Source organism: Hylobates moloch, unplaced genomic scaffold, assembly GCF_009828535.3.
Source record: "Hylobates moloch isolate HMO894 unplaced genomic scaffold, HMol_V3 SCAFFOLD_8, whole genome shotgun sequence".
Classification (NCBI taxonomy): domain Eukaryota; kingdom Metazoa; phylum Chordata; class Mammalia; order Primates; family Hylobatidae; genus Hylobates; species Hylobates moloch.
In genome coordinates, this window is record NW_026652283.1 from 18,729,785 (window position 1) to 18,755,661 (window position 25,877).

Below are 25,877 nucleotides of genomic sequence, written 5' to 3' on the forward strand. Positions count from 1 at the left end.
ATGCAACTATTGTACATAAGCAAGCCATTTAAAAATGTTAAAGGAAGATATACATTGATATGGCTTGGCTGTGTGCCCACCCAAATCTCATCTTGAATCGTAGCTCCCATAATCCACACGTGTCGTGGGAGGGACCAAATGGAAGGTAATTAAATAATCTGGGTGGGTTTTTCCCGTGCTGCCCTCAGGATAGTGAATAAATCTCATGAAATCTGATGGTTTCATAATATAAAGGGCACTCTTTATATTATGCTGTCTTGCCTGCCACCATGTAAGATGGGCCTTTGCTCCTCCTTCGCCTTCTGCCATGATTGTGAGGCCTCTCCAGCATGGTGGAACTATGAGTCCATTAAATCTCTTTTTCTTTATAAATTACCCAGTCTTGGATATTTCTTCATAGAAGTATGAAAATGGACTAATAGATACATATAGATACACATACATGTATACATAAAGCCATTTCAAGAGACTTTGCTTCCTGAAGTTTGTAAATGTAAATAAATTTATTGTACCATCGTTTAGGTTACTACGTTCCTCACTAACATAGAAACAATATCTAAAATGGGTACTTATGGGGCTATTAAAATATAGTATGAATATGGCTACTGGAAAAAAGTCAAAGATATATTTTGAGGCCACTACTCTACATCTCTTGCTGTTCTCTTGTACACATTTGATATTGCACAAAAGCCAAAACTTTGGACTCCTTTGATTAAAGGCAAGGTCAAGTAATCCTGCTGGTTCTACCTCTCCTCCCGTTTCTTAAGTGAAAGGATGTAGTCATATAAGATGCTGTTTGGTAAAATGGTGCCGTGAATTCAGCATGAAATGTCTGGGCAAGTGTTTTTTAAGTTCTTACCTACATACTATATTTCTCTTCCCCCTTTTCCCTCCTCAACCTCAATCCCCATCACCCAGTGTTTCATAAGGTTTTACTTTCTGTAGCTTATACTGTAAAACCAGAAGTTCCCTTCCTCCTCTCCCAAGTATAACCTTGTCTAATAATATTAATTGCACTTTCCCTAACTATACATACCTCCCTGGAGATTTTGAACTGTAATTCTTTCTCTCCTCCATCTTCCTTGAGCATGTTTCATCTAGTGGAATATTCGGTGGCAAAGCTCTCATTCTGGAAAAAGTTTAGCCATGAAAGCATAGAAGAAATAAGCCAACAATGGTAAACATACTTAATGCATGTAGTTAAGTCTTCTAAACATGTCTCTTGAATGATGTCACATTTTGCTTTTTCAAACTAGGAATCAACAAAATGGAGAAACATTTGAGGTTTGTTAAGAAATTTCCCTTCTAAGAACTAAGATATTTTTAAATAAAGAAGATCATAGTGGGCCATAAATGATGTGCCTTTCTAGGATCCCAAAATGTTTTATTGATTGAATTATATAGAGAGATTTAATGGAACTGTGGTTGAAAAATGCTTTTAAAGTCTTTGATCACTGGGATATCAATGGAACAAATGAGTTAAAACATTTTCAGAATTTAATCATTTACCTAGGTAACAGGTTTGGGGGTAAATGGCGAGAGAGAAGGGGAGGGCCAGGGCATTAATGAATAGTACTCCATGTAAAAAGAATTGACTAATAACATCTGTACTATTTAAATTAACAGGCTGGCATATATTGTTGTGCAGGCTTTGCATTGCCCAATTCTTGGCAGGGGGGGCGTTCACATTTGTAGTCATTATGGGTTCCTCTATTTATAATGCCAATTTTCTAGCAGATGTTGGTATATTGCCTTGAGAAACTGTTAGATTCCTCGAATTTTTGCAAAGATGCCTTTGGAAAGTTGAAAGATTACCCAATTACTATTAGAGAATCTTGCTACCAGTACATACTTGTCTTGTATAATTTGGACAAAACATAATATTCCTGAATCTTAGATTCCTTGTTTGTAAAATGTTTAAAATATATCTAAATGTAAGAATTGTTGTAGCTTTTTTATTTTATTTTATTTTTTATTATTATACTTTAGGTTTTAGGGTACATGTGCACAATGTGCAAGTTTGTTACATATGTATCCATGTGCCATGTTGTTTTGCTGCACCCATTAACTCGTCATTTAGCATTAGGTATATCTCCTAATGCTGTCCCTCCCCCCTCCCCCCACCCCACACACACACACAAAAAAACAAAACAAAACAAAAAAAGAATTGTTGTAGCATATATATGTGAGTATATGAATGTGGCCGTCACAGCAGCTATAAGTGGAAGATATTATAAATATTGTTAAAACATTCTAATGTTTTATTTTAAGCTGATAGTTTTTCTTTATGCTGACTTTACAATGAGTTTTAAACATATACTTAAGTTTATTATTTGTATATGACTACTGATGGAAATCTGATGAAAAACACTAATAGTAGTTTATAAAAGATTTTTTTCAATATGAACTTTTTGTTTCCATTGTGAGAAATTGAATTTCAAAATGTAATTATTAGATGTATGCCTGAGTTTCAAATGTTTTTCTATATTCAGCTAATCAAAAATATTATAATGTAGTAATAGTTAAATGTCATGTTCACCTTATTAGAAAGAATGCCTTCAAATCAATATTATCATGATTACCATTTATTTAACATCTTCAGTATGCAGGGCATTTATAAAATCTGTAGAAATTAATTTTCTCTAAATGCAACAAGTTTTATGACCAACACTCACTGTCTATAAAAGATGACTTGGTTGGCAGAAGAGGACACAGTTTCTTCAGACCTTCCAGCCCCAGTCAACCCTGGTGACATTGCATATCAGGTAAACCCCCAATCCCTGGCCACATTTGATTGGTCCAAGATGGAATGTGACCCAAGCTGAGGCAATCAGACTCGGTCTCTTGATAATTTAAACTCAGAGCCCCAGTGACTGAATTAGGCAATAATGGATATTCTACCTATACGTTAGAGAGAGTTGGAGACAGGAAAATCAACTCACTTGAAAGCTGCTGTTATGGAGAAACGAAAAAAACTGCTTTGTAGAAGATAGCCTGGAAAAGTAGAGAAGTTGCCTGAGAGAGGGACAAATCAGCTTTAAGAATTTTCATTTCTTTGTTAGGGCCTAAATATACTTTCTGTATTTGGTAATTCTAAGATAACCTTGTATTGTCTTCTAAATTCCCCCTTCCACTTGAACTTGAATGGTGGATTTCTATTACTTTCAAATGAGAAATACTTAAGATATTAGTCTTGTTTCAAGGAAGATTTAATACGGTTATTTCCTGAACAACAACAACAAAAGCCTTTTGTTGAGCCACTGTCCTTCCAGTGAGACACACACACACACACACACACACACACACACACACACACACACACAGTCTTTCCAGATCAGTTGAAGAGGATCATGGATGCAGGTACCACTTTCTTTTTCTTTTCTTTCTTTTTTTTTTTTTTTTTTTTGAGGCGGAGTCTCACTCTGTCGCCCAGGCTAGAGTGCAGTGGCACAATCTCGGCTCACTGCAACCTGCGCCTCCCGCGTTCACACCATTCTCCTGCCTCAGCCTCCTGAGTAGCTGGGACTACAGGCGCCCGCCACCATGCCTGGCTAATTTTTTGTATTTTTAGTAGAGACAGGGTGTGTTATTCAGGATGGTCTCAATTTCCTGACCTCGTGATCTGCCCGCTTCGGTCTCCCAAAGTGCTGGGATTTAAAGGCCTGAGCCACCGCGCCTGGCTCTGGCAGGTACCACTGTCTTTCCTCTTTCTTGCTTACGAATATGAATGAAACTGATTCCATCATTTAGGAGATGAACGTTCAGTGAATATCTTTCTAGTGGCTTCTGGTTCTTCCCAACATGCAGTTTGGAAGACCATTAGGAATAATTTCTAGCCATTTTAGATGCATGTGATTTCCGCTGGATAAGGAACTAGAAAATAGGATGATGGTGACATTTTCCCAGAGGTACCTAGAATAGGTCTTGTGTGGCAGTCTTTATAAGGCACATGATAAAGCTTCATAATTTTGCTGAGTAGAAAAATTAGTGTGAAGAATGTCTTTTACATCCATAAGAATTGAAAATTTAGAAATGATAATTCTCTTCTGGATTATATCGTATTTTGTGGGATTCATTATGTTTTTTTCCTTTATTAATTAATGTGGCAATTGGTCAAATCTGGTAGTATAACACTGAGCATTCCAGCACACTGTGGAATCTACCTTGCTATCCTTGTGGGAAATTTCTTAAGGTTAAACATTTGGTGATGGGTATAATAAAATTAGGAAGACTTTTAATAACAAAATTGTAGACAACGGTTCTAGAAGGCTGAATCCTACAAATAAAATAGATCTTGGCACTTCTTGGAATTCGTAGAGAAAAACGCTGGCTGCCATTGATAAATAGTGTAAGATGGTGATTTCATTGTGTACGATCGCTGATCAAAACCATACACTATAAAGGTCATATACTGGGTGATCATTTGATTATCCTGTGTCTGAGGATACTCATTTGTCCCCTGTAAAATGAAATACGAATTGTGCATGTGGTGGTCATTTAACCTATCACTAAACGCAGCTAATTCTGGATAAAAGAGAGCAGCTGTTTGACATATGCCCCCAGACTTACTGAGGCAGGAAGCAGGACTTGGGTTATCCAACTGAATTAGTCAACTAGTCTTTTCTTGTGGTTTGGGTTATAATATGCTGTGCCTTTATTTCCACAAAACAGCCTCATTGTGTTGAGATTGTTTGCCAATTCCTTTCTAGTCAGCCTCATGGTAATGGCGTATTATTTTTAATGGGACTTTCAGGACACCAATCAAATTTTGTAAATTATATTTTAATACTTTGGGTTTCCTTGCCTTCATGAAAAGAGAGAGAACCTAAGGAAATTTGGGGAAAAAGTGAAATTTTTCTATTATAAAGACTGTTGAAAGATGAGTAAATTTATAAAATGCTTTGAGGAGGTAAAAAATAACTGATTTAACAACGTTGTAACACAAGAAAATGTTGAAGACAGAAACAAGCATGGAACAATTAAGTGGAGAGGGATTCTGTGTACTTCATGAAAACAACAATGAAAATGTAACTCAGTATTATAAAGAAAAATTAATGCTTTATAGCCATGACCACATAACATCATTGGGTTCCCTAAAAATATTTCAGTATCCCTACCTTGTTAATTCATATTGCAAACTATTACTAACTTAACTATGTGGCGGTAAAATATTGAAATTACAGAGGAATTTTAACAAAAGGCAATATTATATCTTCCAAATACAGAATAATTCACATTCCTGTAACAGGGCCCCTAATAACTAGAAGTCCTGACAGACCTTCAGTAAAGACCAAGAAATGATCAACCATAGTCAGAATCATATTTATATGCAAACGATGCTTCTTAAAGTACTTGATCACAATTTGTCTATTTAAGTAGTTTGATCAACACCCTGTATTTATGCAGTCTTGTTCAAAACTGTGATTTGTATAATCAAACATTGTATGGAGTATAAAGTTAAGCATAAATTCATACCATATAAAGTTTCAATTAGTGGAGGTAAATTATTGGGGCATTGCATTAGTTCAGTCCAAGCCAACAGGCAGAAGAAATAATTGTCAAGGAGAAAGAAAAAAGATAACTTGTTGATTTGTTCAAGGTCATTGAGTAGGTTGGTAATTTAGGTTATTCTTGATCTCTGCTTCTGGTTCTCCAAGAGTGCTGTTCTGACCCATCATCACCATAAAGCCTCCCTGTAGTTGACCTCACCCTACTGTTGAGCAATCCTTTTGCTCTCCATAAGTATAGAATGCTGATTGTAATTTGCTACTAGATATATTAAGAGGTCAATTTTATTTCGGTTTTTCTAGCTCCACAAGTATATTTGAATACTACAGAGGTATATTCCTCCTGATAATCACTAGGGGTAGAGAATATATCAAATTACAATAATTAAAGATTTAGATGTTAAAAGTTGGGGGTATTGATAAGAGGAAGAGACTATACTCTGATTTTTAAAAAGAGAAAAAATGAAAGAGATATAAGGAAAGGAAAAAAGAGAAAGCAAGCAAGTAATCAAGCACAAAGTCATGACAAAGAGTGAAAATAAATTTATTTTGCTGGTTAAAAATTAACAGGTATCATAAAACCAATGACAGTCTTCTTTGATAATGTATCAACTCAAACCCAATAAAAGTAGTTGAACAGGTCACGCTTCTGCTTTTTTTTTTTTTTTTTTTTTTTTTGCCCTTTTATGTAATGCCATTCTTTCATTGTGATGGTGTTACCCTTAGTTGAAAAAAATTTATGGCTAAATAAACTAATTAATGTTAACAACCATTTTGTCATGTGAAGGGTGAGGATTGTAAATAAACATCAAAAGGAGTAATTGTTCTTTAGATGACGTCTGTTTATAATAGGAGCCATGAGTTATGCAATGCATCTCAAATAAAAGATCTTTTATTACCATCATTGCACATTACCTGAGTTACTTATACAACCAATGTAAAGTTAGATAAGTGGAGAGAAATAGTCCATACTGGGGATGGGCGCAGTGGCTCACTCCTGTAATCCCAGCACTTTGGGAGGCCAAGGCAGACAGATCACCTGAGGTCAGGAGTTCAAGACCAGCTTGGCCAACATGGTGAAACCCTATCTCTACTAAAAATACAAAAATTAGCCGGGCATGGTAGCGGGCACGTGTAATCCCAGCTACTCGGGAGGCTGAGGCAGGAGAATTGCTTGAACCCGGGAGGTGAAGTTTGCAGTGAGCCAAGATCGCTCCACAGCACTCCAGTCTGGACAACAGAGCAAGACTCCATCTCAAAAACAAACAAACAAACAAACAAACAAACAAAAACAGAGATAGTCCATAGTCCACAATGGGTCTTAGAGGGTAATGCATTCTGAGCTACCATTTCAAATTTAAAAAAAAATTCTTAACGTTTCCAAAGACATTGATCCATGTTTGACTACAGCCAAAAATGCCAGCATAATGCCAGGTATAACCAGGATTTAAAATAAAACTAAAAACATGTGCACACACACACTTGTAATGAGGGAATTATGCAGAAAATTCATATAGTCACTTCTAACTTGAGTATTGTATGACATTGCTAAAATTTTAAAGAATATGTTTACTTATTTTTTACTGTTAATCTTGCTAGATAATTGGCAAGATAATAATATTTTTAATTTGAATATATGTCATTAAACATAACATTTCCAGAAACTTTTGCTAAGGAAAGAAGATGAGTATAAATGTTTATGGCGTGTAAGACAGTGACTCTAAGGTTAATAGGCAAATCAAGTTGCTGTAGGAAAGGAGAATATTACATTTGTTTTGTTTAAACCACTAAATTGGTGGTAATTTGTTATAGCAGCAAAGATAACTAATATATATCTCATAACATTCTTCATCCTCACTTTTTCCAGCTTTTAAAGGGTCTCCCACATTCCTTGGCTTGTGACGTCCCTTCCCCATCATCAAAGACAGCAACGTGGGTTAAATCCTTATCATATCACATAATCCTGAACTTACTTCTGTCATTACATCTATTTCTCTGACTCTGTTCTTCTGCCTCTCTCTTCTACTTTTAAGGGTCCTTGTGAATACATACCCAGAATAATCTCCCTATTTTAAGGAGAAATCTTGATTCCATCTGCTACCTTAATTTCCCTTTGCCATATACTATAACATATTCACAAGTCCTGGGGATTAGAAAGTAGACATCTTTAGGAAGTCATTGTTCTGCCTACCACAGGTATATTGGGCAAATAGTTACCAAAGAAAGCTGGTATAGTAATAGTAATACCTGGCAAAATTGTGTTTAAATCAAAATATATTAGTAAGGAAAGGGAGAAACTACAAAATGATAAAATCTACCAAGAAGATATGCAATGTGATTGTCAATAAGAAGTAAAGCCAAGACTTGGAGCTAGGTTTGTGTCTACTGGTCCAATGTTCCTACTAACAAAAACCTCTAAAGAACACAGACCAATAAAAACTTCCACTTGAAGCCCACTGTGCAAATACTGGTAAATTTCTTGCCCAAAATTAAAATAATAATTATAACCTACACCATAGGGCTATTGTAAAAAATACCTTAGGATTGAGACACACTGCAGCTATCATATAAATGTTAAATAAAAATAATGTTTCCTGTATCCTTACTAGGGTTCGGCACATCCAGATGTATATCATACTTTTCACATATTTCAAAATATTTTCAAATGTTTTGGTTTGGGTTCAACAAAAACCTCAAGTACAAAAAAAAAATAGGAGAATATCTTTTGAGATGGAGTCTCGTTCTGTCACCCAGGCTAGAGTGCAGTGGCGTGATCTCGGCTCACTGCAAGCTCCATATCCCGGGTTCACACCATTCTCCTGCCTCAGCCTCCTGAGTAGCTGGGACTACAGGCGCCCGCCACCACGCCCAGCCAATTTTTTGTATTTTTAGTAGAGACGGGGTTTCACCGTGTTAGTCAGGATGGTCTCTATCTCCTGACCTCATGATCTGCCCACCTCAGCCTCCCAAAGTGCTGGGATTACAGGCGTGAGCCACCGCGCCCAGCCAAAATGATATATGTATTTTTAAAGAACTAGAAAAAAAGCTGAAGCTAGCCACTGTATTTAAAGCTATTTATTCCTTTCATTGGTGACTATCACATTATTTACATTTTTCCCTTTGTTGCAAACTTACAAATTCATATTGTTCCCTTTTTTAGTATATTTTATGTACTAACTTTCTTAGCCATTTAAAAAGTTTTTTCTGATAATATAATAGTGATATCTTTATTATCAATTAATGGAATATGTCATACTAATTGGTTTTTCAGGCAGTTGACAGAACAGCAAGTTATAAATATTTTAACCATTTGATTATTCTTTCTAAAATCTAGTACATAGTTCCCTACTGAAAAGGATATACTGATAAAATACAACTTTTGTCATGTGGGCCAAAAAGATTATGAAGTTGCAATGGTCTATTTTGTTGTCATTTGACTTTTGGAGTTTTATTTAACTTTCAGTTTTGTGTCATATCTATATACATAGGTGGATATTCCATCAAGGGCAGGGATTAGTACTCTCTGAGTTCAGCATGGTGCTCTGCACATAGTAAGTGGGTGGTAAATGTTTGTGAGTTATATATTATGAGCTAAATTGTGTCTCCTGAAATTCATATGTTGAAATCTTAACCCCCAGTACCACAAAATATGACTGTATTTGGAAATAGGGTCTTTAAAGAGGTAATTAAGTTAAAAAGAGGTCATTAAGGTGGGCTCTAATCCAGTAAGACTGGTGCACTCATAAAAAGAGGAAATTTGGACACAGACACATACAGAAGGAAGATGATCTGAAGACTCAGGGAAAAGGTGGTCATTGCTCTTTGATCTCAACCTTCTAGCCTCCAGAACCAGGAGAACAAAATTTCTGTTGTTTAAATCAATCACCCAATCTGTGATACTTTGTTATGACAACCCCCTAGAAAGTACTGATAAATGATAATCCTATGTTGCCCTATGAGAGAACAAAGTTTGCCAACAGAACCTGATGTTTTTATTATTCTTATGTCGCCCTTCTTTCCGTTCTCCCTTCTTTCCTTCCTTCCTTCCCTCCCTCCCTCCCTACCTACGAACTTCCTTCCTTCCTTCCTTCCTTCCTTCCTTCCTTCCTTCCTTCCTTTTTTTGTCTTGTGCCTTCTTCGTAGATCTCAAAATATCAACTATGACCTATTACTTAAAAGTGCTTGAGTACTGGAATATTCACTTGATACAAATAATTAAAACTCTCAAAGCCTTTGTGGTTGTTTTTATTTCTGCATTTCAAGTTGTATTTTGAGCTTTTTTTGGGAAGGGTTCTGAGTGACTGGAGTTATAGCAGCAGAGTTCTATTTGAAACTCTTTTCTGTACTAACGTTATGACTTTGTCACTTCTGTATCAAAGGAGACTGGTGATAATACTTTATTAGGGAGCTGTGGGATTCAAATGAAATACTGCATGTGAAAAATCACTTTGCACACTTAGCAGTGTAACACAAACATTCATCATCGTAACTAGAAATCTGGCCTCCTGACAAATATCTGTTGACAAGTAAGGATTTGTTGTACCAGTCAGTTTATTGTTAACCAATAATAAATTATTTAAAACACTGATAGATGTAGCCCTATGTTGAATCAGAACATACATCAAATGTATGTAGTCATTTCTTTGAAGATGGAAGATGACAAGGAGAAGTTCTAAATTCACGTTGTGAAAGGATTGCCTGTAGTTTCTTTGGAATTTTTTGAAAAGCTAAAAAGATAAAATTTTTTCTTTTCTCTTTTAATAATTTTGAATTATATTTTTTCCCTCATTTAAACTTATGCTTTATTTATCTTTGATTAGTTAGCATGACATACCTTTTTGTTGTTGTTTTGTTTCTTTGAGTCTTGCTCTTGTCACCCAGGCTGGAGTGCAGTGGCTCAATCTCGGCTCACTGCAAACTCGGCTGCCCTAGTTCAAGCTTCTCCTGCCTCAGCCTCCTGAGTAGCTGGGATTACAGGTGCCTGCCACCACGCCTGGCTAATTTTTGTACTTTTTAGTAGAAATGGGGTTTTGCCATGTTGGCCAGGCTGGTCTCGAGCTCCTGACCTCAGGTGATCCGCCCGCCTCGGCCTCCCAAAGTGCTGGGATTACAGGTGTGAGCCACTGCGCTCGGCCAGCCTGACATATCTTTAAAAAAAATTTTTTAAGAGATTAGGTGTTGCTCTCTGCCCAGACTGGAGTGCAGTGGCATCATCACAGGTCACTGAATCCTTGAAATCCTGGGCTCAAGAGACCCTCCTGCCTCAGCCAGCTGAGCAGTTGGGATCACAGGTGTGCACCACCACCACCACGCCTGTCTAATTTTCTATTTTTGTTGTTGTTGTTTTTGTTTTTAGAGACTGGGTCCAACTGTCTTGCCCAGGCTGGTCTCAAACTCCTGGGCTCAAGCAGTCCTCCTGCCTCGGTGCCTCCACGTGCTGGGATTACAATTGTGAGCCACTGCACTTGGCCTGATATATCATTTTTTAATCCTCTTGTTTTTTTAAAAGTTTTTAATTGTTAAATTGTGGATAAAATTGTATACATTTATCATGTACGACATGATGTTTTGAAGTATATATACATTGTAGAATAATCAAGAGATATCCTACAGTGGTTCATATGACCACAAATTTATAAAAGTTCAAATGGAATTTTTACTAACAATGGTTAGTTTAGATTTTATTTAATTTGTTGACATATAAGTATTAGATATGACTCAAACATATGTTGCCTAATGTATCTATTTTCTCTTTTATCAGTTATGTTTTATGAAGCAATTTGAAAATAAATAAATTAGCCCCAAACTATATACCCAGTGATACCCAGTTTTAAATGCAATTATTTTCAAATGTGCTGGTGGGTATGACACCCAATAGCTGCTGGTTAGCAGCAGCCTCATGGTAATTAATGCACCTAGTTTATTTGCCAGATTTGTCTAGCCACTTCATTATTGTCTACTTGTAAAATTCAGTATGGTGCTTTGAAAAGAGGTACAGTATTTATTTTTAGATTAGTTTATGTTCCAATAACTTTTCAACATATTCCTATCTCTTCTTTTTCATGCTAGTTTCATGTACATGTCACACCTCATGTTAGATCCTCACACCTCTGGGTATGTTCTAAACCCTCTCAGTGAACATAGGCTTGATAGGATGAGAGGCTGGCCATTTTAAAGGACCAAAACCTTAAAAATGACATTAGTCTCTACAGAAACAAAAGGCCTCTTAGTAAAAGTTGAGGATGCAAATTCACAGCAAAAGTCTCCTTCAAGCTCCTTCAAGTTAGATTTACTTTGGTAATCTTCAGATTTGGGATTTTTAACACCTGTTTTAGAATCTGAAATGTGAGGAGTAGGATGTGTCTTGTTTTTTTTCTTTTATCTTTCTTACTTTTTTGTGATAAAATATACATAATGTAAAATTTACTGTTTTAGCCATATCCTTTTATTAAGTGCTGTTTTTCTCAAATTTTCTGTACTATTAAAAAAATCTTTATCTAAAAAAACTTTATCTAAATGAAAAACACAGCCTATTCTTTAATCCAGTTAGGTCCCAGGAGATGCTGCTATAAAGACCAATGTTCCTTTCCTTGTGATCTGGTGAGACCTGCAGAATCGTATAGAGGATTTCAGCTGCAATCTTTGTATTGTGAACTCGGCCAATAAATTGCTCCATGCTCCAAACAGATGTTTCCCTTTTAGGTTATTGCACCACTTGTGGACTGTTTTCCTTCCCTAGAGGAAATATCAGTATGGTCGTAAACGAGAAAGCTTCTTCCGAGCATCTAAGAACAGGAGTGGCAGCAGCAGTAGCAGGGAGTGAACGTGGAAAGTGGAGATACATGTTTTCATGAATCTGCAACCCATCCCGCATTTTAATTTCCTCTTTTTTATGCCATTTCTTATTTCAGAGGTCACTTGATATGAGAGTGAATATTTTTATTTTTATCTTTAAAAATACTTCTTTGCTGATTTATTTAACATGTTTAATACAACAGAGCTTGAGACGGGCCTGGAGAGCTTGAGACAAGGGCCAGAAGCCTCCCCAATTTACAGCGTAGCATATTTTGAAGAGTCCCTCCTAAACTGTGCTAGAAGACAGACATTTTAGATTCTCACTCTTAAAAAGTTAGACTTTTCATGACAGAGAAAGAGGTACTTACTAAGAGAATATTATTCTCTGAAAAAGAACAAAGATCTGCTAATTCATTGAAAGAGTAAAATGTCAAAAAACATCTTATATTTCCTTTGTAGTGTTTTGCTTTCCATGAAAAATGATTAAACGAGTCCTCTTTCTGTAGAAAATAAGTCACAGCCTAATACAAATGTGAGTTCCTATTTGCAGATGGTGGTGTTATTTTTATGGCATGTGCGATCACAGTTGCAGGCACATTTTATTTCCTTCCAAGCATGATGTTGCCATACCTATGCCTTGAAAACATAACGTCTCTATCTTTACTGACTGAGCTGACTACCACAAAAACTTTACATGCCAGTGTGAATGGGAAGCGGGAGTGTGAAGCGGGGGAGGGCAAAATGTGGGAAATGGAAAGGCATTTTACCTAAATTTACCAAAATATGACCATGAGTACATTCTTTTTTAAAGCATCATTTGTATCTCCTTCAGAAAACTGTCCCAAGACTGAAAAATCAAAGAATTTTATTATATTATCTTTTATAATATAAATTTTACTTTAATAAAATTTAATAATCTAAATATTATTTTTTATAATATAAATTTTATTTAGTTTTGTTTTTTGGCCAACTGAAGGAAAGTTTACAAATTTTTCATTCAACTTGTGATAATTTTTTGGAATGCCACCAATATTCAAGACTCTAGATTTACTTACAGGCCTACCTGGTGACTGAAAACCCAGTTTAAATTGTTAGTGCAGCCTGGGCAACATGGCGAAACCCTGTCTCTACAAAATAAAGCAAAAAAAAAGCAAAAATTAGCCAAATGCGATGATGCATGCCTGTAGCCCCAGCTACTTGGGGATCCTGAGGTGGGCAGAACCATGAGCCTGGGAGATTGAGGCTGCAGTGAGTTGAGATCGTGTCATTGCACTCCAGCCTGGGCAACAGAGTGAGTCCATGTCTCAAAAAAAAAAAAAAAAAAAAAAAGTGAACAAAAATGAATCAGAAATTCAATAGTTCAGAATTATATTCTTCTTTTTCTTTTTTCTATTTTTTTTCATTAAAAATCCAAAGCATGGTTTTTAGAGGAAGGAAGGGAGTCAGACACAATAAAACTTATTTTATATCTTATTTGGGAGGAAGAAAGAGTGAGGTTTCTGAAACTGTAGTTTTTCTGTGCAATGAACAGTCTAAAAGGATGATGGTATGATTAAATGGATGAAATTCTTTATGTATTAGACTTGCCTTATCCTTATGTTTTCTAAAATTGCTACCATCTCTTTTTAAATCTACTAATGCATATAGGATATACAGAAAATTGATTCAAGTTTAAAATGATAGACTAGAAATGAGCCAGAAAAGAGAGATGGGTTGTTGGAATCAGATGGGTGATTCAGAACTCTACTAATCAATCAGTCTGTCAATCAATTATTTAGTTGATTAATACATACATTAAGCAAAATTTACATTGCCTCCTATGAGTCTGGTGTGATGCTGGACATACATGGTGAACAGGTGTGATTGTTGTCTTCAACTACATAGTATGTACAAGGCCCACATTAAACCATTTATGGATGTTTTCTCCTCCAAGCCTCAATACCATATCATGAAGAGAGGATTATTGAGCCATTTCATAAATAAGGAGCTTGAGCTTAGCTCAAGTTAGAGCAGGTAATAGGGAGCTAAGCTAGGTTTTTACCACAGTCTAGCTGTCTTAACTTCAAAACCTCAGGTTCGTTTTACACCTCCTTTGTCTCATTATCTAAAGAAGTGAATTACTAAGCCTTATTGGTAAGATGTCTTCAGAGAGGCAGCATAATGTCATGGTTAACATAACATGTACAGGCTCCAAGATTGGCTTACTGGGTCAAATTCATGCTTTTCTATTTTAGGGCTGTGACCAAGTTATTGAACTTTCTATTCCTCTCTTTCCTGTTCAATAGAATGGGAACGTTAATAATGTCTACTTCTGTGAATGGGAATAATAATTGAACAAGGAGTAAATAAGTTAATAGTTAAGAACACATATTTTGGAGTTAGATGCTGGGGTTTTCATTTCAAGCTCTATCACCAATTAGCTAGGTGACCACAAAAGTCACTTTAATCTCTGAGTATTAATGTGTCAATATATTGCTAGGCATATAGTGCTGCAAGTGTAAGTTATTTTACAGATGTATATATATGCTGTAGTTTGAATGGTCCCCCAAATTCAAGTGTTGAAACTCAATCCTTATTGAAAGGTGGGGCCTTTTGAGAAGTGATTAATGGACTAGTGCCTTATAAAAAACCTGGAGGGGACTAGCTTAGGCCGTTTTTACTCTTCTGCTCTTCTGCCATGTGAGGGCACAGTGTTTGTCCTTCCATTTTTCTACCTTGTGAGGACACAGCAAGAATGCCCCCACCAGACACCAATGCTAGCGCCTGATCTTGAACTTCCCAGCCTGCAGAACTGTAAGAAATAAGATTCTGTTATGTATAAATTACCCAGTCTGTGGTATTTTGTCATGGTGGCACAAATGGACTAAGATAATATATAATTTTAAAAATATTAATCTCTAAAGATTAGGGTGGGGTGGCCAGCTTCTTCATGCACTATGCCAATGGCACACCTGATCCAACCAATCTTTCGTACCCTATGTAAAACACCACCTCCTCAAGCTCACCTATAAAACCTCCTGCACTTCACTGTGGAAGCAGCAACCCATTTTCTCTTTTCCTTTTATTTATTTATTTATTTTTATTTATTTATTTTTTCTGAGATAAGTCATGCACTATCACCCAGGCTGGAGCACAGTGGCATCATCTCAACTCATTGCAACCTCCACCTTCCAGGTTCAAGTGATTCTCCTGCCTCGGCCTGCTGCGTAGCTGGGATTGCAGGTATGTGCCACTATACCCAGCTAATTTTTGTATTTTTAGTGGAGACGGGGTTTCGCCATGTTGGCCAAGCTGGTCTTGAACTCCTGACCTCAGGTGATCCACCCATCTCAGCCTCCCAAAGTGCTGGGATTACAGGGGTGAGCCACCGTGCCTGGCCAGCAGCCCATTTCTCTAGGACTCCTGTCTGCGCAGAGAGCTCTTCTCTTTCTTTCGCCTGTTAAACTTCCGCTCTGAACCTGAAAAAAAAATGTTATTCTTCAACTTATTTTTAATCTTATTGTAGAACACCCATTTTTTCAGTTTAGGACTTTTTTTTTTTTTCATTTTAGGACAGAGATTAAGATTAACCTTTTAACAGTCTCCTATTTTTTCTATATTTGTGCTCTGGTTTCTATTATCATACTACTATTCCAGGTTGAACTTTTAATCAACTCTTGCATAAACTGTTGAAATAAGCTGGTCTCCTGCCTTGAGTTTTTCTTCCCCTGAATCTATACAGCATACTACTGCCAAATTAGTCTTTTCAAACACGACTTTCATCATTAATAAGCTAAACAGAACTACTCACATGAGTCATGCTTTCCCATGTCATGAACCTTTTACCACTTCTTTGAATCTCTACCTCTGTAATTGTAGAGAAAAAACTCTCATCTTTGTATTATACTCATGGAATATCTAGGAGTCAGAAGAGCGGTATATGAGCTAGAGGCAAGAACGAGAACTGCCTTTATTTAGTAAAACATTTCAAGAAATGATTTTGATTATAGAAAGACATAAGAGCATGTCAAAGATGAGACCGAGAGATGGGTAGAGTTCAACATATATATAAAGATGTGGGAAAGTTTGGAGAAAAAATACTCAAAGTGGGGAGGAAGGGAAATTATAGGCAAGAAAAGGGCTAAGCAATATAATGAATGTCTCAAGCTGTGTAAGAGATGACAATAGAACTGAAGGAGGAGAGAAAACAATAAAAGGCTTTTAAGAACAGGATTATGGACTATAGTTAATAACAATGTATCGTATTCTTGAGAATTGCTAAAAGGTAGATTTTAAGTATTCTTACCACAGAAAATGCCAAGTATGTGAGGTAATACACATTGCATATGTTAATTATCTCAATTTAGCCATTCTGCAATGTATTCCACAATTTCAAAACAACATCCAATACATGATAAATATATACAACTGTGTGTGTGTGTGTGTGTGTGTGTGTGTGTGGTGGGGACTGGGTTTCACCATGTTGATGGCTTTCTCAGAATCTTATTTACTTGTTTATTTTTTATTGTACTTTAAGTTTTAGGGTACATGTGCACAACGTGCAGGTTAGTTACGTATGTATACATGTGCCATGTTGGTGTGAATTTAAAAATTTAAAGAAATTTAAAAAAACTGCTCTCTGATATTGAAGTTACACTGTGTGCTATAGTGTAACCCTCAATGTTATACCTTAAATATTTAGGAAATCTCTATTCTCCGTTTTAACAGTTAAGGTCCTGGCAAGGGATAGTCACTCAAATTTGGTAACCAAGGAGAGTTTTAAAAGCGATTACATAAGAGATATCATCAGGATTTAGGAAAACAAAGAAGGGATAGTGCAATTGCCTAGACCTAAAGGGGTATAGAAAAGAAGCACTGACTAGAAGGAACCCAGAGAGAGCCTCTCTCTTAGATGGGAAGGCCATTTACCTGATATTGCAGGAGCTGTAGGTAGATAAACACAGGCAATATGCAGCAATCCACCAAGAAGGGAGCTGAAAAAATTAACTCCTTTATGTTTCTTTACCCCCATACTCTGATCTCGCCAGCATCTTCCATTCACCAAACCCAACTGGAAATCAGTGGGTACGGGAGACCATTGAGCAGAACATACCTTTCAGACTCCCAGGTTACAAGACGAAGTGGATAAAGTGGAGAGTGATTTGGAGATGCAAACAGAAAACATCCAACACGTACAAATTGTGTGAGTTTTATTTGGGGAGATCAGAGAAAAGGAGGCATGTTCCATGTTTGGGTCAATACATGGTAGACAGAAGGAAGCAGCATCAAGAGTTAAGAAGCAAAACATTGAGAACTTGGCCAAAACTGGAATTAGAAATAAATAGGCACAATGTAAAAACCCCATCAGAGGAGGCTCACTAATTTTCCTCTTCAATTTGAATGGGGATTTGATTCAATGTTGTTGGAATCTCAAAAGGTAGAGTGAATCAGCTATAATATGGGTTATTTGCTTATTTGTATACATATCTTGCTTTCTCTACTGTAAATCTCCCTAAAGATAAGAGAGACTGCCCACCTTTATTTCATCCCATACCCCCTAAGACAATGCCTTATATATAGTGTGTGTTCCAAAATTATATGCTAAATGGATTAATAAATGAATGCAATTTCCCTGCTCAGAAAACTTCCATGGCATCCTGAGATTGCCTTTCAATACCCCTAATAGTATTGCTTCAATCCACCTTTTGAGGTACAATGCTATTTTGCTCTAGGTATTTGATTAGTTAGTTTATTTTTTTCAATTTTGGAAGAGATGGGTATCTCATATATTGCCCAGGCTGATCTCAAGCTCCTGACCTCAAGTGATCCTTCCACCTTGGCCTCCCAAAAGACATGAGCTCAGCTTGATTAGTTATTATTATTATTAGCTACCTAGACATGCCTTGATTTTTGATATCTCTTTGTCTTTTCTCATTTGGTTTCTACTCATTAACTCTCCAGACCTTATGCATGCCTTTAAATGCAGCTCAATTTTAACTTCAGAGATAAATCCACCACTGACCTTAGTTGCTGCCTCTCAACTTCATATTTGAAAACTTTACTGGTACTGTGGAATTAAAAGTATTCAAAACTCTTGTCTCTCATTTATCACTTGAAGAAATCAAAACTTGGATAGGCTAAAATGATTTATTTGTTCAAGCTCTCTAGCTGACCCATCCTAATTACGACAGGTTTGGATGGTGTCTTTCCCTCAGTGTGGTGCTTTCTAATCAAGTATACCTAGATCCCTATGTAGTTCACACCTTTAATATTTTCCCCAAAGCTGATGAACTGCATGTGTTTACCCAAGATAAGGCTGCATGGCCCAACTTAAATACCAAATTTATATTAAGTCAGTGTGGTATTAATTGTACACACATTTATCTTTCATTGATAAACTGGGGAGGTAAATGATTTCATAAAGCATCCAGTCTGTAGTCATTGTTTGAAAAAAGAAAAAGAAAAGAGGTCCCGATGAAAAGTTTGGGAAGCACGGACTGCCCTGTTGTAAAGTGTGGAGAATATTTAAACTGAAAAGCACCTTAGAATAATTTGATCTAATTCTTTATTTTACCAGACAGATAAACTGTGGCAGGGAGGCTGAATACCATTGCCTTGATTTGTACAGAGATAATGTTAGAATTAATATCCAGCTGTCTAATTTTAGCCATATCCTTTGTGTTACTGTATCCTGCTCTAGAAGTTGTTTTAACATAAATGTTGGTTTCAAAAATGTCAACACTCATGAAGGGCAGTGTTGTATGGATGTGCTAGGTAGGAAAACCTGGATCTGTGCCATCCTGACTTGGTGTCACATTAACACTCCATGGTTGGAGAGACCAGTATTTCTAGGATCTTGCTGCTTGGCACACAGAGTAGGTAAACTGTTGCAGTGATGTAGAGATGGAAGCAAATATCACTGAGCTGGCCATGTTCCCACAGACATAGTTTAATTATGCCTGTCTGTTTAGAGAGACAACACTCACCTCCCTTAAGTTGCTGCTGGTTTTTCAAATTATAATAATCTCAAAAGGTAGAGTGAGTCAGCTAAAATATGGGTTCTTTGCTTATTTGTATACATATCTTGCTTTCTCTACTGTAAATCTCCCTAAAGATAAGGGAGGCGGCCCACCTTTATTTCATCCCATACCCCCTAAGACAATGCCTTAAATATAGTGTGTGTTCCAAAATTGTATGCTAAATTGATTAATAAATGAATGCAATTTCCCTGCTCAGAAAACTTCCATGGCATCCTGAGATTGCCTTTCAAATACCCCTAATAGTATTGCTTCAATCCACCTTTTCAGGTACAATGCTATTTTGCTCTAGGTATTTGATTAGTTATTTTATTTTTTTCAATTTTGGAAGAGATGGGTATCTCATATATTGCCCAGGCTGGTCTCAAGCTGGGCAATATATTCCCTTTTATCCCCTAATGAATTTCTACCTAACACTACAATTATAATTTTCATCAGTACAACTTACATTTTTTTCTGTTTGAATTCTCATTAAATTTTATGATTGCAATTTAATCAAGTTGTTTCCAAAATTCTGTTCTATCAATGTATATTTGAACATCTAAGTTTAACATTAACTTCCTGGAGGCTTTTATAGTTTCACGTGTAAGAAAAAACTGAAACAAGCAGTGACTAATACTAGCTAGTAAATGTGGTTTGAAATGGCTAGAAAAGGTTAGGAAAATGGAGTCCTTTTATCAGGTTACATAATGCAAAGTCAAAAGAAACACCATGTTCCGCCTGAGATGGAAACCTCCTGTTAGTTTTCATCACGTATACCTGATTTTGGCTAAGTCATATAACACACTGAGTTAGACCAGAGCCTATTTTTCTTCTTCTTTTAAATTTGTGCTTACATTTCTACAGTTCATATTAGAAGGAAAAAAAACAGGAAATAAAAGTAGCATGAGTCCTAAACAATCTAAAAGGAAACGGGAAAGCTACCCAATTCCATATTTCATAGTTTAGACAAAAGAAAACATTTTTGTAATATCTACTTAAGAATATTTACACAGTTGATTTAAAGTTATATCAGTTTATGCCCTTTGTATGTTTTAGATAACATTGTTGAATTTCCTCTGACTTAACATGAGATGGACTTGCCTGTGTGCAGAGCTATGCAGGCCGGCACTCCCTCCTCCATCCCAGCAAAAGCCATTTATTAAGCAGCTGTTGTTATTAGTTTACAAAAGGTTTTTCAACACTGTGTGCTTTGTGACTTCACCTCTCAGTTTGTTTTGAGGAAAGCCACATTCCTTAGATTCTCCTCTCTTAACTCTCATTAGTCCAACTGGTAAGTTTAGATGATGTCATTTAGAAAAATTGATCAAAACTATAATATAAACATAACGTGCAATATTCCTGGCTACCTACAAAGCATACTTTGATACTGAATACAGCAAATATATGAAATCTGAAATAAAGGAGCTTTGTGCCAAGTCATGCTCTTTAGGCAGCGCTCTGCAAGTCTCAGAAAAAGTAGAACCCCAAACAATTTTTGTGACCTGAAATTGAAGTCAGCAAGGTTTCCCATTCAAAGTGGACAAGTAGCCAACTTTTCAACAATCATATATTTTTTGCAGTCAGACAGACTATTGCAGAGAAGCAATAGATCACCTGTCCCACCTATGGACTGGTGCCAGGAGGTGTCTGTTCCCTGAGCTCAAACATTCATGAATCAAATCTATTTGTATCTTGCTTTATTGACACCCAACACTTTCAGCAAGGTGTGAAAATGGTGTGTGAGTCAAGACAAGTTGAAGAAAATAAACCAACATGTATACAATACCTGGTACTTTACTGTTACAGATCATGTGGACTTAAGTTAGTGTTATTAAAAATATTTAGGGCTGGGTGCGATGGCTTACTCGTGTAATCCCAGCACTTTGGGAGGCCAAGGCGGCTGGATCACCTGAGGTATAGGAGTTTGAGACCAACCTGACACACATGGTGAAACCCCGTCTCTATTAAAAATACAAAAATTAGCCAGGTGTGGTGGTGCATGGCTGTAATCCCAGCTGTTCGGGAGGCTGAGGCAGGAGAATCACTTGAACCTGGGAGGCAGAGGTTGCAGTGAGCCGAGATTGTGCCATTGCACTCCAGCCAGGGAAACAAGAATGAAACTCTGTCAAAAAAAAAAAAAAAAAGTAGATATTAGTTACACTCAAATGGGAAAGATACTTTCAAGTTCTCTCTGGTAGGAAAAATACATATCATAGCATGTCTGTGGTGTATGTATAATTTTGAAGACTAAGTAAAACTCACCAATTTGCAAATGATTATGTATAAATTATTTGTAAATCAATTCTTTGAAGTGAAGGGTACATTCCCCTGCAGAAATAACATTATCAATGCTATGTAGGTTGTCATGACAGTCTTCTAAACCCTATTTAACTCAAACTGTAGCTGCATAGAGCTTGAGTATGGTAAATAAACTACACTTACTTTATGAGAAAACAGATCCTGAGGCACAAAAGACTGAGGCATAATGTCTGCTCATAAAGTAGCCTGGCAAGATAAATAGGACATCTTATTTCTGTACCCCTTTCACCAATTCATCAAGGACACTGAGCTTGTTGGGGCTATAGTGATAATAGGGAAAGTACAGAAGATGCATGACTAGAGGTCTCTGATCATGGCCAGGAGAAAAGTTCAGTGGTTTTCAAGGGGAAGTGATTTTCAGGTCAAAGCAACTGTTAAACTTGGTGAAATGGAGTTTCCCTGTGAAAATGCTAACTAGCCACTTGATATAATATCTTAGATGTGTAGGACCATATTATCTATGAAATGGTATGGAAAAAATGTAAATTTTTTCCCTAAGTATTTTTCTGTTTATACCTTTTATTTTCATGCTTGCTTAGTACATAGAACAGGGGGCATGAAGTAAAGGAAAACCAAACCAAACAATACATTGAGCCACCACCACCCAGGAGGGCAATCGATGGGTAATGGGGAATACAGAGTATCATGTAGTCTCAGAGTTGGTCTATTGGAGGTCTCCTTTTCTCTCTAATGCAGCCCCCAATCAGGAGATTGCTCTTCACATTGAAGGGAATAGAATATAGCCATGCTTAGAACAGGGATGAACAGCAGGATGAATTCATGCAAAATCCAAAGAAAACAGAATATTGATCATGGGGAACAAGGGGCCCCTATGTTATGGAGCAGGGCTGTATCAATGAACAAACTATAGAAAAGCAACTTCAAGGTAAAAAGTAATAATATAAGAAATCATAGATGGCCGGGCGCGGTGGCTCACGCCTGTAATCCCAGCACTTTGCGAGGTGGAGGTGGGTGGATCACGAGGTCAGGAGATCGAGACCATACTGGCTAACATGGTGAAACCCCGTCTCTACTAAAAATACAAAAATTAGCCGGATGTGGTGGCGGGCGCCTGTAGTCCCAGCTACTTGGGAAGCTGAGGCAGGAGAATGGCGTGAACCCGGGAGGCGGAGCTTGCAGTGAGCCGAGATCGAGCCACTGTACTCCAGCCTGGGCGACAGAGCGAGACTCCACCTCAGAAAAAAAAAAAAAGCATAGGCATTTTGCAAAGCATTTGAGAGGTAAGCAAAGACTGCTTACAAAAGTTTTTTTCAACACTTTGTGCTTTGTGACTAGTTGATATGTAGTAATTCATATGTAAATTTAACTTTATGCATATAACAGGGTAAAAGTTCCTCTTATAATAATAAGGCTCTTGAAAGAAGGAAATATTATCGCAATAGAGACCAACAGAGGACAAGAATTGCACAGGCACACAGAAGAGGATCACCAGCCTTGTATACAACAGAAATGCTTCCGAAGTATTCCCTTAATTATTCTGGCTAAAGACTTTTAGTGGTCCTTTATATGAGGATGACTGGAAAATGTGTTAGAACTCCCTTGGAGATTGTGGAGATTGCAGTATGTACTTATGCTGAAGTTAATGAATTCCAGGCTCTCAACCACTCTACTAATCCTTTCTTCATCATGCCCAGAAGTACAGAATCTAATGAAATTGATATTTAAACTAGGCTGCTTCTATGTGTCTATTACGGTAGGATTTTGAGACCCAGAATAGGAAAAGCCAAGTATATGGAACTCAAATAGAACTGTGTTTGAACAAAGTTTATTTCTGACTGTCTATATTACATGGTACAGTTGTTTTGTCACTTTCAGAGTTGTTTTATTATTCACTGTTGATTCTTACTATAATACAGTACTAGCCAGATCCATTTGTGGATTCACAATAAACTTGGTTTTTTACTGTAAATATGAAGTTGTGACTATTTACCCCCTTTTCTACTTGAGTTTTTATAGCTACTGTTACCCAAATAATTCAACTATACCTCAGCTTTTCTTAATCTGCTTGGACAGTATAAGAAAGAAGACAACTGAGGTCTGAGTAATACTAGTTAACAAATAGTGCTTGTTAACTACACAGCTGGATGTCTCTAGATACTGTTGATTATATAAAATTATGGAAGTATAAAGTGGTGGAGATCTTAGAACAAAAGCTTGTGCAATTTCCCACTAAATGAAGGAATCCTCTTGTAGGATCTCCACTTGATCTCCTCCCTTCTGTCTGGATAGTTTCTGGGACACTGATGTCCCATGACGAGATGGTTTTATTAGGGCAGGCTCTTTGTATGTTCACCTAAGGTACTTTCTGTACTTTCTCACTGTGGTCTTTAGTTAGTGTCTTGCAAACTAAGAATAAGCTTTTCGTAAAATAAGCCATCACACATTTGTAGATAATTAGTGAAATTATTATTTTCTCCTTTAGGCTAAATGCTCATGAGCCAACACATTTCGGGTCTCTAAAAATTCATTTGACCTCTTAAGAATAAAGTTCAGCTTGTCAATGTCCCTCTTCCAGTGGGTATATTGATACTCTTTTCCACAGGTTATCTGACTTTTGGAAATTTTAGTGGGACAATCCCTTCCACCAATACCTGGATTCAGACACTGTTTCAGCTCATATAACTAGATAGCACATTTTAGCATTGTTGGCAGGTTTATCATACACTGTGGTCAACTGAACTGTCTGGTCTTTTTTCAGATCAAATATTTTCACAAAAGGACTATTGTATCCTGCAATTAAAAAATTAAAAGCATGATTTTATATTTACATATGATAAATTGCATCTCTTGATTTCATCATAGCATTCATTCCATTCATTGGAGATCTTTTTGAATCCAGATGTAATGTATTTGCTATATCCCTCCAGCAAAGTGTCATCTACACACTTGATGAGGCTGTCTCCATGTGTTCCTTCAAGTCACTGGTCAAGAGCACATGGCCTTGGCTTCCCTCTAGGTTATTAATCTATTGATATGTACCCATTAATTTGGTTACTGCAAAAAGTTTATGTCACCGTTGACACTTTTTCATTTCAAAATAAGTCAAAAGAGTTTGTATCATTACCTTCTTTAATTTAAATTATGATGTATCTATGTCAGTTTTCTATCCACTGTCTAATAACTTTGTTAAAGAAAGTTAATGGGGTTATTTTATCATGACTTTTCTTTTGGAATATATGCTGGCATCACAAATTTTTGTAAGAACAATACTGAAAACATATATATCAAACTTACTGGACTCTGGTTCATGGAATCTGTCCTTTCTGTTCTTAGGTAACCAGGAAAATATTAGCTTAGTTTGGAGTTCTGGCATTCCTCCCATCTTTAGTTTTCAAAGATTCCAGATGTTGGTTCTATATTGAACATCTGTGCCTTGTTTCAGTTCTCTGGGAGGCAATTCAGGTGAGCCAAGAGAAGGGAATTTATTTAAATTAGATACTCTCTGACACATGTTTCACCTTCATTGTGCTCTAGTTCTTTTTAAAACAATTTTTTCTCCCCTTTATTAACTGAAGAGTAATAAATAAAAAAATTATTTTCTCATTTTTTTTTTAGAGACACAGTCTTGCTCTGTCACCCAAGCTGGAGTGCAGTGGTGCAATCTTAGCTCACTGCAGCCTCGAACTCCTGGACTCAAGCGATCTTCCCACCTTAGCCTCGCAAGTAGCTGGGACTACAGGTGCACATCATCACACCCAGCTACTTTTTTCTATTTTTTTTTTTTTTTGTAGAGATGGGGTCTTGTTATGTTGTCCAGGCTGGTCTCAAACTTCCTGGTCTCATGGGATCCTCCTGTCTTGGCTTCCCAACGTGTTGGGATTACAGGTGTCAGCCACTGTGCCCGCCTAGAGTACTATCTTGCAACAGAAAGTGGTAACAAAATACAAGAGTAGTAACTTTTCTGATGTTTATTCATATAATATCTTCTTTATATAGTTTATCTCTCTAAAAGAGCATTATCTTTCTTGTTATACATTTAAAATTACCTATATTTTTATCCTTTTTTAAAAATGATTTTTGTTTATCTGGGTCTTTATAACTTTTCAGAAACAATTTTGGTAGGCCAGTGACATACGTTGTGTTCATCCTTGCTTACATGTGCTCCTCTATATTTCATATTTTTAAAACATCTCTTCAGGTGATTTTCTTTCTCATTTTAATTATTTGAAATTATGTTGATAGATTGCACTACAGTCATTTTTAAGTTTATGGCAGTTGAATTTTGCTTATTTTTGTA

General features: G+C 36.6%; 1 protein-coding gene across 1 annotated transcript in view; it reads left to right on the forward strand.

Moving 5' to 3' along the window:
- Positions 1-2,422: 2,422 nt before the first annotated feature.
- The window catches only part of LOC116472202 (uncharacterized), an 84,956-nt gene continuing 61,501 nt past the window's right edge, over positions 2,423-25,877 (forward strand). The window contains exons 1-2 of the mRNA XM_032158993.2: positions 2,423-2,765; positions 7,375-7,439. Of these exons, the coding sequence (XP_032014884.1) occupies positions 2,688-2,765; positions 7,375-7,439 (143 nt within the window). The 5' untranslated portion in view covers positions 2,423-2,687. The remainder of the gene's footprint in view (positions 2,766-7,374; positions 7,440-25,877) is intronic.